General features: G+C 44.1%; 1 protein-coding gene across 1 annotated transcript; it reads left to right on the forward strand.

Moving 5' to 3' along the window:
- Nucleotides 1-2,298: 2,298 nt before the first annotated feature.
- mmp19 (matrix metallopeptidase 19) lies at nucleotides 2,299-11,831 on the forward strand. Its single transcript, XM_036531876.1, has 9 exons — nucleotides 2,299-2,628; nucleotides 3,507-3,595; nucleotides 4,218-4,348; nucleotides 4,940-5,152; nucleotides 5,631-5,876; nucleotides 5,996-6,124; nucleotides 6,412-6,576; nucleotides 10,600-10,727; nucleotides 10,953-11,831. The coding sequence occupies exons 1-9, from the start codon at nucleotides 2,533-2,535 to the stop codon at nucleotides 11,187-11,189; spliced, it is 1,434 nt and encodes a 477-aa protein (XP_036387769.1). The 5' UTR covers nucleotides 2,299-2,532; the 3' UTR covers nucleotides 11,190-11,831.
- The last annotated feature ends 335 nt before the right edge of the window (nucleotides 11,832-12,166 follow it).

Raw genomic sequence — 12,166 nt, forward strand, 5'->3', positions numbered from 1 at the left:
GTCATTAAACTTTGTTACATTTTCTGACTCATTTCCTTTTCAAGTTACAGGACAGATAAACATTTGCTCTTGGAAGAAGCTCAATTCAAAGGGACTAATGGGCAGCATATTCCCCAGAGGGGAATTAATAAATGTCAAAGAGGTAATGATTCATAAGGGAAGAGGAAACCACATCTCCCAGATCATGGCAGCAAAGGAAGAAAAGGAAGGAATGACAGTGGTTGAGAACTCAGGAAAGTGGAATATGTGGAAAGAAACAAGTGTGCTCTCCTGGTGAAATGTTATTGCACAACTGTAGTTCAGCAGCAGGAAATTCTCTAACAACAAAAACCTGGGAATAACAGTTTTGCTTTAGGATTGTTTGATTTTTTTTAGATAAAAATGTGTTTCTCCATAAAGAGTGAGGAAGAAACTGTAGGAACTTGCTGAACCAGCATGAAAAACAAGGATACTAGGCGGCTGGACAAGCTGGTGAAAAAGGCTGGCTCAGCACTATCTATCTATCTATCTATCTATCTATCCTCCAGAGCTACATTCACTGATCTCCTGAGGGGCCAATACATTGGAGATGTTTTTAATACACGTGTCTTGTGATCAACAAACTTCTGTACTCTGTCTGACTCACTCACTTTTGACAACATTAAATTGGTTATTAACATAGCAAAAAAAAACAGGTGTGTTTTCACAGTTGGTTCTGCTAGATGTAATCTGAAGCACCGCGTGCAATTTTCAGCTGATTATTCATATGCGTTCCTCAGCCTGATGGAGCACCCTGTGAGAGGAACGTTGGGGAGAAGCCCTCACACGTGAGAGTTACTGAGGTAGAAAGCCAACGTGCATGATCATGACTGTGAGACTGACACAAGGCCTGAGGAAACAAGTGTAGAGGCTGTGCTCGGACAAGGAGGGTAGATTGACACAAAGCCTTACAAACACACATACAAACACCAACATGCATGCACACACACACACAAACACACACATGCATGTACACATACACACACTCACGCGCACACGCATGTATGCATACACACATATGTGCACACACACACATGCATATGCACATACACACACTCACACACACACACAAAGAGGATTATTCCACCATGGCATTGGCACATTCTTAACATATCACATGCTGGCTGCAGCTGGCTTATTTTTAGTCCTTGTCCCCCTCTGGTTTGCAGTTTCACGGGGAACGTGAGATGAGGAGTGCACCATTGGGCATGGGTGTTGTGGATGAAGAGCATCCACCTTTTCCATGGCAACCTGAAGATTTCAAAAAATGTGGATAAGACAATGGGAAAACTGATGCTGGAAAGATGGCTCCCATTACATTACATTATTGTCATTTATCAGACGCTCTTTTCCAGAAGGACTAGGTTTTATTCATTTATACAGCTGGATATTTACTAAGGCAATTGTGGGTTAAGTACCTTGCCCTCTCTTGTCATCTGCACAGATGCATTGGCTGTTGCTGGTTTCTGTTAAAGGGGTACTTGCCTCCAGTTCTGCTTTTGTGAACACATTGCCTGACAGGGATTATACCTGTCAGTAAGGGTGATATCACTTGGGTGGAGCTGTATAGAAGCCAAGTGCAGCCTTGTTATAGAACAATTCCTTTCAGCTACACAGCAGCTAGCCTGCTAATTGTGTGCCAGTTCCATTCCCTGCACAGACACCAAGCCCTTGCCTGTCCACAGTTAGTGTGCAAAGTTCTGTGTAAACTACGACTTGCTGCAAACAGAAATGCATTCACTCACATTCAGGCAGGAATTATCTTTTTGGGGGCAGCTGCCTTAGGCTCTTCACTGAGAATACGTGTTTAGATGTAACCAGAAACCCCCCAACCAAACTAAAGTGAAAAAGGAAAGGTCTTATGAGTAAACACAAATATTTATTTCTGACTATTAAGCTGGCAAGCGTGTTCTATTTAGTTTATTTTACAGCGTTGGTCAGATTCCTCTTACGCAAATAGGGTTATACACAGTTCAGCTGATTGCACTACTCACTCGACCCGTTGAGATAGGTCAGAAATCCGTTTCCAGCAATTTAACGGCATCTAGCCTTCAAAACCGCGCTATCTCGATTTTTCACATGACTATTGGGAAGAGGAAGCGTTTAAGACATCCCGCGCTTACGAGCGCTTGCGGGTTGCCTCCCCCAGACTTCGCTCTAGATCGCATTCCTTTGAGATGGCTCACTGTTGTGGGGGGCGGAGCCGACGCTCTGACTCATTCAGCGCTGGGGATATAAATTAAGGCACACAGCTGAGGAACAAAGAGTGACCAAGTCTTCCAGAAAGAGAGAACGGTGAAATACATATAACTATAAGACGCACTTGGCGGTTATTTTGAAAGCAACTAACGTGCATTTTAGATAAAGTGACCCACATAATGTCAACGCAGAACAGTTCACTGCACGGGCTTGCAGCCTAGCCAGGCGTATAAAACAAACTGGTTACTTGTGCTAGTTGCACTGCTGAAAGAAAAACGGAGACAAGAAAACTTTTATAACTGTCCTTAGTCAACGATGGGATACCCGCTTCAAGTGGCGCTACTCTCGACGGCTGTCCTGTGCGTGTGGTCCGCGGTGATGAACAGGCGTGAGGAATTCACAGAAGCCACGGTAAGAACACTGCATTTAGCATTGAAGAACCAGATTTAGTGGCAGATTTTCAGTGTTCTGGCTTGATCTGCAAACTGCGATTCCTGCAGACTTTTTCCTGTGTTGACTTCTGGATGATTTATTTATAGTCTAATGAAAGTGTTTGTGTAATAGTTTGTCACCCGAAGCACTCTTTGTTTTTATTTTGATTAACGTGATTATGAATCATGTAAATATGTCCCGTGTGGTTTTAACTATAGTGCCTAGGTCAAGTATTTGATCTGTAGAAGGGAGGGGAGAGGAGGCTAGTGGGCGAGTACCAACAATGGCCATTCGGTTGTAATTCAGTAGTAAGATAGTAAAGTGGACATAGTCTTATCAATGCCTATTGCACTGCTCAGCCATCAGCTATCTCATTCCCTGCTCTCATAAGGTATTGGTGTTCCTATTCACTATGTATTTATTGTCAGAGACAAATGCAGAAGAGGTTTTAGTTTTAGTGGATAATGCATTCTTTGCTGAGTAATCCAGAGTTGTTCAATGAAAGCAGACAAAGGAATGTTCTTGATCAAATGTCCTTAATCAAAAGGGATGCCTCAACCCTAATTTGACAGACCTAGAAGAGGTCTTGTGGCCTGGTTCATGCCCACACACTTGGGACTGCATTTGAAACCAAAGCCACAATTAAGGGTCCCACTGCTAATTCCATAACCCGTCAGTCTGCTCTTACATTGAACCATGTTCACTCAGCCACTGCGAAGCTTCCCTGGAGCCTTGCAGAGAACTGTGGCTTCACAGTGTTTATATAAGCATTTTCCCTGCCAGGCTTGCGCCTGAGTGACCTTCCAATGCAAATCTTTTCTCTGTTTCACATTATTTGTCTGTGTCCGTGCCTCTAGAACTACCTGAAGCGGTATGGTTATCTGCACACTTCACTGGATCCCCGGGACCAGGGATTCCAAGAGGAGGAGTTAGCTGAAGCTGTCAGGTAAGCAGGTGATTCTGCCTCGGCACACCTGGGGAAAGCCCAGCTCAAAGCCGAGGACGCCGCTGTTCCTGACCACTTCTCAACCCCCATCACAGGCGCAGTCCCAGAAGCACTGCTGCAGCGTCCACCTGAGCTCTGCTCATTTCTCAGGACAATCCGTAGCGTTCCCAGCTGCAGCTTTCCTCATTTCCTCTGACATTGTAAACAGGTTAGGTCAAATGTCTGAGACATGAGCATATCGTAATAAGATGAGTATGAATGAAAGGAGTCATCTGAAAGTGCAGAATACAAAGAGTAACAACTAGAGGGATTGCATCTGAGCAGGGTATTGTGGGCAGCGGAGTCCCTCAGTGTATGTATGATGTTATCAGTGTTGGGACCTTCTCAACATGTAAACTGAAGTGACAGTTATGATCAAGGGTAGCTTACATAATTAGCTGTCTGCACAATACTTCACACTTTCACTGATAAAAAGCAATAATGACGCCTTGGGAAAAAAGCTAAATGTATCACTGTAAAAACAGCTCACTGTGACAGTGACCCTGTACTGTGACCCACTCCCCCACCCATCGTCCCTCTCTCTCTCTTTCTCTGCACCTCCCCTGATCACAACATCTGCCAGGACCTTCCAGAGGGTGACCGACCTGCCAGTCACAGGAAAGATTGATGAGGCCACACTGGCAATGATGAGGCAGCCCCGCTGCGGCATGGAGGACCCCTTCAACCAGAAATCCTTCAAATACCGAGTTATGGGTGAGTGGAGGCCCGTCAGCATGACCATCATGTATTTTCAGCTTTGATGCTCTCGGGAGGACCATTCCAGCTCCCTCTGCTATTCAGAGCAGCTCCAGGGTGCCTCCAGGAAGGCCCCACATCAGTACAGAGCTCTTCAGTCTCCCAAACCAGCAGTGTTGTGGTCAGATGTATAGGGAAGACAGGATATGCTAATTTTCAGTATTTGCATAGCACAGTTCAGTACTGTTTGACAATGTTCCATGAATTACACCTCTATTGCGTCACTTAAGGGAGACTAACGAGGTCCTCATGGATGCTTTGCATTAATGACACTTTGATCAGAAATGAATTGTTTCACAGTTTTTTCCTGCTTCTCAGTGCAAAGGGCTATGGGCAGGAGATGCAGTAATAGATGGTAAAATGAGGGGATACTGACAAATGCAGTAGAATCTGCACACTGAAAGCAGCCTTTCAGAGGGCTTCAGAGCTGGAACATTGATGGAGGTCAGATAGGAAGTGGCTCGTGGGGGGCGGTTGCTTCAGTGGCACTCAATGTGTTTGTTTTGGGCACGCAGGGATAGTGTGTAAAATGTGCGTGCTGTTTGTCAGGCTACTGGCGCAAGAGGAGCCTCACCTACCGCATCTACAACTACACCCCTGACCTGGGGCAATCCAAAACCCGTGCGGCCATTCGCTCAGGGCTCAAGTACTGGAGCGATGTTGCCCCTCTCACCTTCAGGGAGGTGTACACCGGGCACGCCGACATCAAGATCTCCTTCCACAAGAAAGAGGGCACCTGTCCAGTCCCCTTTGACGGTCCAGGTGAGCACACTCAGTCCGAGGCTGTGGGCAGAAGTCTGACTGCCAGGAACCCGCTGCTGTCTTCAGTCTGTCTTGCGAGGTTTTAGTTAGATACACTACAAACAAAATAAGAACATATTCAAGTCTATTAATGAAAACAGGGCATTCAGCCCATTTGGGCTTGTCATTCTGCTTACCTAAGTTGTCCAGAAGTGTGTATAGGGTGTGTATAGTCCTATGCCACATCTGGTATTGAACACACGAAGAACCTCTGTGACTATTACAAATCTCAGTAAGTTTTTCCTTGCATTTATAACTGAGTGAAAAAAACACTTCATAGCTTCAATGCGAAGTTTAACTTTAACTGACAGAGCTAAATTTGAAACAGCAGTATACTCCTTTCAAGAATATAAGGAACTTTTGTAAACCATGGTCTGCGTGAGTCTACTAGTGCTGATACTATATACAGTAAGCCACTGGGCTCCTCCCTCTTTTCCAGGTCGAGTCCTGGCCCATGCGGAGGCCCCTGAGTCGGGCGTCGTGCACTTTGATGAGGATGAGTTCTGGACCGAGGGCAGCTACTATGGCGCCAACCTTCGGATCATTGCGGCACACGAGATTGGCCATGCCCTGGGACTGGGCCACTCCCAGTACAGCAGCGCCCTGATGGGTCCTGTCTACAGCGGGTACCGCGCCAACTTCCGTCTGCACTCCGACGATGTAAAGGGCATCCAGGCCCTGTACGGTGAGTGCTGCCTCTCCTGGAAGGTGCAGGCTGGGCACGGTCTGGCCAAATGCTGACTGGGTGAACTTGAGCCGCTCTCTGACATGTAGACCCATTTGTTTATTTGGTTTTCCCTTCAGGTAAGCGAGTGCCCACTTCACCTACTGTCCCCAGCACTCCCTCTGTGCCACCCTCCACAGCCACACCTCCTGACATGCTGTCGGAGAAGCCAGATCCCTGCACTGCTAACCTAGATGCCATCATGCTGGGTAAGAACTCTTTCCCTAAAATATCAGCCTAGATGCCATCATGCTGGGTAAGAACTGTTATCTGTTCTGCCCCCAGATGATGCCAAATTGGGCTAAAAATCTGTATGTCTATATCTGTCATTAAGTCTTCTCTTCTTATTTTACTTTATTGCTTATTTATACCTCTGTAGCTTTTTGGATGACGGTTTTTGGAAATGGGCTGCCTTATTGGCTCTGTCAGGCATCATTACTTGTTGTTGGCGGAGGTGCTTTCCGGATGTCCAAGTCTCCCCTCTTGTCCCTTTTAGGTCCCTTCAAGAAGACGTATGCCTTCAGTGGGAAGTATGTGTGGACGGTGTCGGACCTGGGATACAACCCACCCATCAAGATCAGCCTGCTTTGGAAGGGTCTGCCTGGAGACCTGGACGCAGCTGTCCACTCCCAGAGGACCAACAAGACCTTCTTCCTGAAGGGTACGGAGCGAATTGCATGATTTCTCTTAATTGTTGCCACTGTTTCCAGACCTGAAGGTGTAGTGAAGTAGGGATCAAGTTGACAATATAGATGCATCGTTTTTTTTTAAATCATGGAAACGTGCTAACAATCAGCGCAGAGAGAACCTTTGTGAGTTAGACTTGGGAGTATTCCAGGGAATACGCCCATCATCTTTCTTTCAAGAAACACGTTTGGGGAGGCACACGTGGATCAGTCAATCAAGTGTCACTTAAAACAGACTCTTAGCAAATGAATTGTCATGTACACTTTACAAGGTTTGATGTCTTTGAAATGAAATGGCTAGAAAAGTGGTGAAGACCAGTTATACAGTGAGAATAGAGAGTAAATCACAGAGAGTATTAAAAACATTGAGCTGCTTGTAGGCTGTGCTGATTGATGTCCCAGTGCAACACTATACAAGAATACACAGCTAGGTATGGTACATTAGAGGGTAGTTGTGAAACCTCATGCTATATATGTGAAAACATTTATTTTAGCACAAAAGGATAACATCAATTTCACATATCTGAGCATAAATTCAAACGTAAATAGGATTCCATCCTAAATCTCAAACAACAAACATGTGCAGTCAGCACACATTTGCCCATCATGTTGCTGAAACAAGCATTTTCTATTTTTGACAGACAAATGGGTGCTTCCCCTGGGTTAGCACTCCCAGGCAAGCTGGTCTTAGTCATGTATTCCACTTCCCCTTATCTGCAAAAAGAACAGTGTCGCTCATCTTAGCAGCTACCATTGGGGTGGGGAATATGTATCAAATTTGTTATATTTTGTTATAGAAATTCTCACAGCAGCATTGAAGATTATTTGGAGAGAGGACGGGATGCATTCTGGGTTACCAGACAATAAGGCATTGTACTAATGCAGCCTTGAGGAGATAAAGGCACAAAATGAGCCTCCCCACATTTTTTTAAAGACACATCTTATCTTAGTTTCGCCTTGTTTCTGTGGTGAAGCAGAGCCACTCAGGAGGTGTTTTTCACACTAAACTCCTGAAAGATCAGGGTTTTACAGGACGCAGAGAACTCTTGCCTCTGCTGACCGAAAGAAAAGGTGTCCACACTGAGGTAACTTCTTACAGCCACCTGGGACTAGGGTGTGGGTTTAAAGGGCACAAGTTCATAAGAATTTGTGAATTCCATCAGGGGCGCCTGCAGGATTTCATCTTATTGTACACACAGAAACTTGACCACGCACGCACGCAGGCATACACACATCGAGAGAGAGCTGAGAGAGAGAAACGCCACTGACTGATTAATGAATAATTAAATCTGGCCTACCTATTGGAAGTTTACTCTCATTCTCCCGGTTGCATAGAATTGTTTGAGCACTTCCACAGACCTTTGATCACATAGCCTAATTGAAGAGCATTTAGCCGGAGCAGAAATATTTCAGGACATTCTAAAATACTAAACGTGGCTTAATGTTCCAAAACTGCGATCAAAGATCACCAAATTTCTCTCGGACATCTCTTGTCAGAAACACCTCCTCCTGTCAAAAAATCAAAGTCGAAATCCTAGGAGTATGGTTGTTATCTCACATTAAACGTTTTTCTCTCCATTGACACCCATTATAAGGAAAAAGTTTAACGTGGCTTAATGTCCCAAAACAGCGATCAATGATCACCAAATTTGTCTGACATCTCACATGTCATAAACACTATCTCCTATCAAAAAAAGCAAAACGGAAATCCAATGAAAGGGGTAACTATCTTGCATTAAGCAGTTTCTTCTCCATTGACCCCCATTAAAAGGAAAAAGCTTAACATAGCATTATGAACAGCGACGCATCAGGACTACACTTCTCTAACACGTTTCTGATCATGACCACGTTCAAGAACCAATACGACGACCCCATGGGTTTAATATAAACACTGATGTTTTCATTTCGTTCAAGTTTCCCCCATAGGAACCCATTATAAAGACACTGCTTGTGGCTGGCCTACAGTTGGCGTATTGGGAATAGCTTAACACAAATATTCATGTTTAACCTCTTATGCTGGGTTCAGACTACACAATTTTTTTGTCTTTAACAACAGTCTCCATGTCAGACTAGGCAGTCATAGCGCCATAAAATCTTGCCACGTCTTGGTCGGAAGACTACACTACAAGTTACACTACAACCAACCAATGTTCACTGTACACAGAAGGTCTCATGGAGGAAAAATGATTGGGTTTTGGCAATTGTATACTCTCTCTGGTAAATGAAGATACAAAGATATGTTTTAATATCAGGTGGTTTCACAATCACTATAACTGAAATCAAGAAAACAGTAAATACGGCCGTAGTTCTTTTCATTGACCACCGCCTGAAGTGACAGCATATGCATTCAGTTTACATACAAACGTCACATAGCCCTAGGGCAGGGCTTCTCAAAGTCCGGACCTCGATCCACATCCGGACCGAATGGCAAGTCAATCTGGATCCAGCCCATACCTCGTGTTATGAATACAATAATCCGTTATGAAGTGTAACGTTTTCTATTTTGAAATAAATTTGCTATTGATCAATAAGTTGTTAGTGACAGTGAATATACAGTGTAGCTGGAGATCATTCACAGCGATCCTGTCCCCAGATGAATGTGATTTTAATCTGGCTTGTTTCCCTATCGTTGACATCGTTGTCCTGGCGACGTTGACTGCTGGAGATTAGTGTGTGTTGTTGCCGCCGAGTTCACGCATTAACGTTACACCAGAGAAGTTGCTATCAGCTCCCAAATCGCAGATACAGAATGTGTGTCGTTGTCTCTAGTACACAAAATTGTGTCAAAATTGGGCTGAAATTGTGTAGAACCTGGCATTACATCACTTGAGCTACAGCCACGCACTGGGGTGATGATCAACAATGTGTATGATCAGCCCTGTGTAGACCTACACAAGCTTAACGTGGCTTTATGTAGCCTACCTAAACATCGATCAAAGAAGACCAAATTTCTCTCACACAACTCTTACCATAAACACTTTCACATATCAAAAAACTAAAACCGAAATCCAAAGAATATGGTCGTTATCTTACATTAAGCCTTTCCCTTATGCCCGGTACTTAATAAAGTTGGTGCATCAGTTTGTTGTTTGTTTTATAGCTAGGCTACTTTTTCAGTGTGCCGCAAGCTAACTTTAGCTTGCAAGCTAGCTAGCTAATTGATCCACCTAGTTAGCAAGCTAATTTCTACTTCGTTAGAAATTGAATAAAGCACAATAAATTCCAAATGTTAATAAATGCGCATGCTATTACGATCATACAATCCAAAAATGGACTCTACCTTAATTCTGTCAGATAAAATTGTGTCGTCTTTTACATGTAGCCTAATATTTGGCGGAAAAGCTGGCGCAATAATGCGCCGATCTCCATCAGAGACATTATATAGGACGTTAGCTAGGTACCTAATATTACTCGTTGTGTAGATTTGCCCCGTTTGTGTGCTGTGTAGCTATAATTGTGACAGCAGAGTGGGCTGTGAGCGTTCATTTTTGCCTTAAGAATATGATAGGCCTGCCTTTTTCTGGGTTACGTCTTTACCACAAAGCGTCCGTCCACAAGTGTCCGTCCAAGTTAGATGTCTAACAATGTCAGACCAGGCTGACAGCATTCCAGACCAGTGAGTGCAAGCACAACACTATTCAAGCTCTACCACAAGTTAAATTGTGCTAATATGAAACTACACAGCCTGGAAAACTGTCATTTTCATTAAGTCATTAAGTACAAACGCTACCATGTATCTCAGTGTCAGATCACAATATCTGTAACACATAGTTATTATTAATGTGCTGCTTATTAACATACAAGTTAATAAGCAGCACGTTATAGTAGTACAAGTGGGTACTAGTAGAAGGGCAAATCATTGATTTGGTGCTGGACACAGCGCCACACTCATCTGCTAGTACTAGTTTGGATTTCCAGGGAAGGAGAAACCAAATATGTTTTCCTGACAATCTTAATCTGTTTTCCATCTCCATCATAATTGTCTCTGTGTATTTCAGGAGACAAAGTATGGCGGTACACCTACTTCCGTCTCGACAGTGGCTACCCCAAACAGCTGACTCGCATCCCCTCAAACATCGACGCAGCCTTGTACTTGGAGGCCAACAAGAAGCTCTTCTTCTTCAAGGTAGAGTGAAGAGCTGCCCTGTGTGCACAGCAGTAGGGCTGACTGTTCTGCGAATGGCCGCAGTGAATAACACTACAAGCAGTGACAGACCGTTAGGCCAGTTGCACTGTTGCACATAGACTGCAGACTGCTGTATAGTGAATAGTGTGTATAGTTACACACTTTTGACAAATTAAGATGGTCAAGACCTGCCTCCTAAATATCCTGCCCAATTCCCCCCCTCAGGGTTCAGGGTACTGGCAGTGGGACGAGATGAAGTACACGGACCTCAGCGTGTACCCAAAGCCCATCTCACGGCTGTTCACTGGGGCGCCCTCGAACCTGGACGCAGCTTTCACCTGGACCAACAGCAAGATTTACTTCTTCAAGGGCGACCAGTACTGGCGTGTCAACAATCAGCTGAACGTGGAGAGGGGCTACCCAGTCAGCAAGAAAGAGCGCTGGATGCAGTGTGCCAAGTAGACCACCAGGGGGCAACAGACCAAACGAGGGAGTTGTGCAGTGAGGTCCAACCTCGGGAGCTGGCTACCACACACAGCCTGGACTGAGGACGGTATAGAATTCTGGGATGGAATGCTGGAGTCAGGGGGGTTTGTCAGATTCTCAGGACACATTTCAAAGTGTAGCTTAATTTTCAAAGACTTTCACTTGCCAGTTCCTTAATGTAGAAACCCAAATCCTATAGCAACACATCATCACTAAACACACTAAGAACAGTCTTACCACAGCTCATCAGAACTGAAGGAAAAGTCTGAAAGTGTTGCTGTCGAAAAACGTGCATCTCAGGCAGAAAATGCATTTGAAACTTATTTGACAGTTACTGTAGAGGCCTCTTTGGGAACTGAGGCTGTTGATGTCACTGAAAAGCAGATACCAGCCAACTGCCAGGGTATACATAAGTACTGCCTTGGGAAACTGTCAGGTGTTTGACGGTACAGTATTTTATTCTTTCCATACATTTTTATATATGAGTTTTCATGATTTTCTCTCAAACAGGCAATAATCACAATTTCTTATAAAGTGATATTGCCAAAGCATTGTCATTATCACTTTTGATACAGCAGTTACTGGATAATTGCTACTTAGCTTGTAAAGTGATTTTTTAAATCAAAGCAATAAGAAAAAAGTATATTGCAAACATGTTGTAGGTTTGCGCTTGTGTTATTCCTTCACAGACATTCACTACACCCACTCATTTTAAATGAAAAGACATTCTGGGTTTGGAAGAAAAAACAGTTTTGATGTTATAAATTGCTGTAGTTTCTCCTGGAAAAAAGAAAAAACCTAATGGAAGGGAAGGAAAAACATGCTGTATACAGTCATCTTTAAGACCCTGAATCTGTAATTTTGAAGGTGCATTCAGCTGGAGATTTTGCTAGGTAACCAGTGGAAAAAACAGAGGCCTTCATTTCCTTCAGAGAATGACACACAGAAAGTGT

This window comes from Megalops cyprinoides, chromosome 6 (genome assembly GCF_013368585.1).
Source record: "Megalops cyprinoides isolate fMegCyp1 chromosome 6, fMegCyp1.pri, whole genome shotgun sequence".
Classification (NCBI taxonomy): domain Eukaryota; kingdom Metazoa; phylum Chordata; class Actinopteri; order Elopiformes; family Megalopidae; genus Megalops; species Megalops cyprinoides.

Excerpts from the sequence above, each read along its gene's own strand:
- mmp19 (XM_036531876.1), top strand. The coding sequence starts at position 2,533 with ATGGGATACCCGCTTCAAGTGGCGCTACTCTCGACGGCTGTCCTGTGC. Across the intron at positions 3,596-4,217 it reads GAGTTAGCTGAAGCTGTCAG|GACCTTCCAGAGGGTGACCG; the intron begins GTAAGCAGGTGA and ends AACATCTGCCAG. Across the intron at positions 10,728-10,952 it reads AGAAGCTCTTCTTCTTCAAG|GGTTCAGGGTACTGGCAGTG; the intron begins GTAGAGTGAAGA and ends TCCCCCCCTCAG.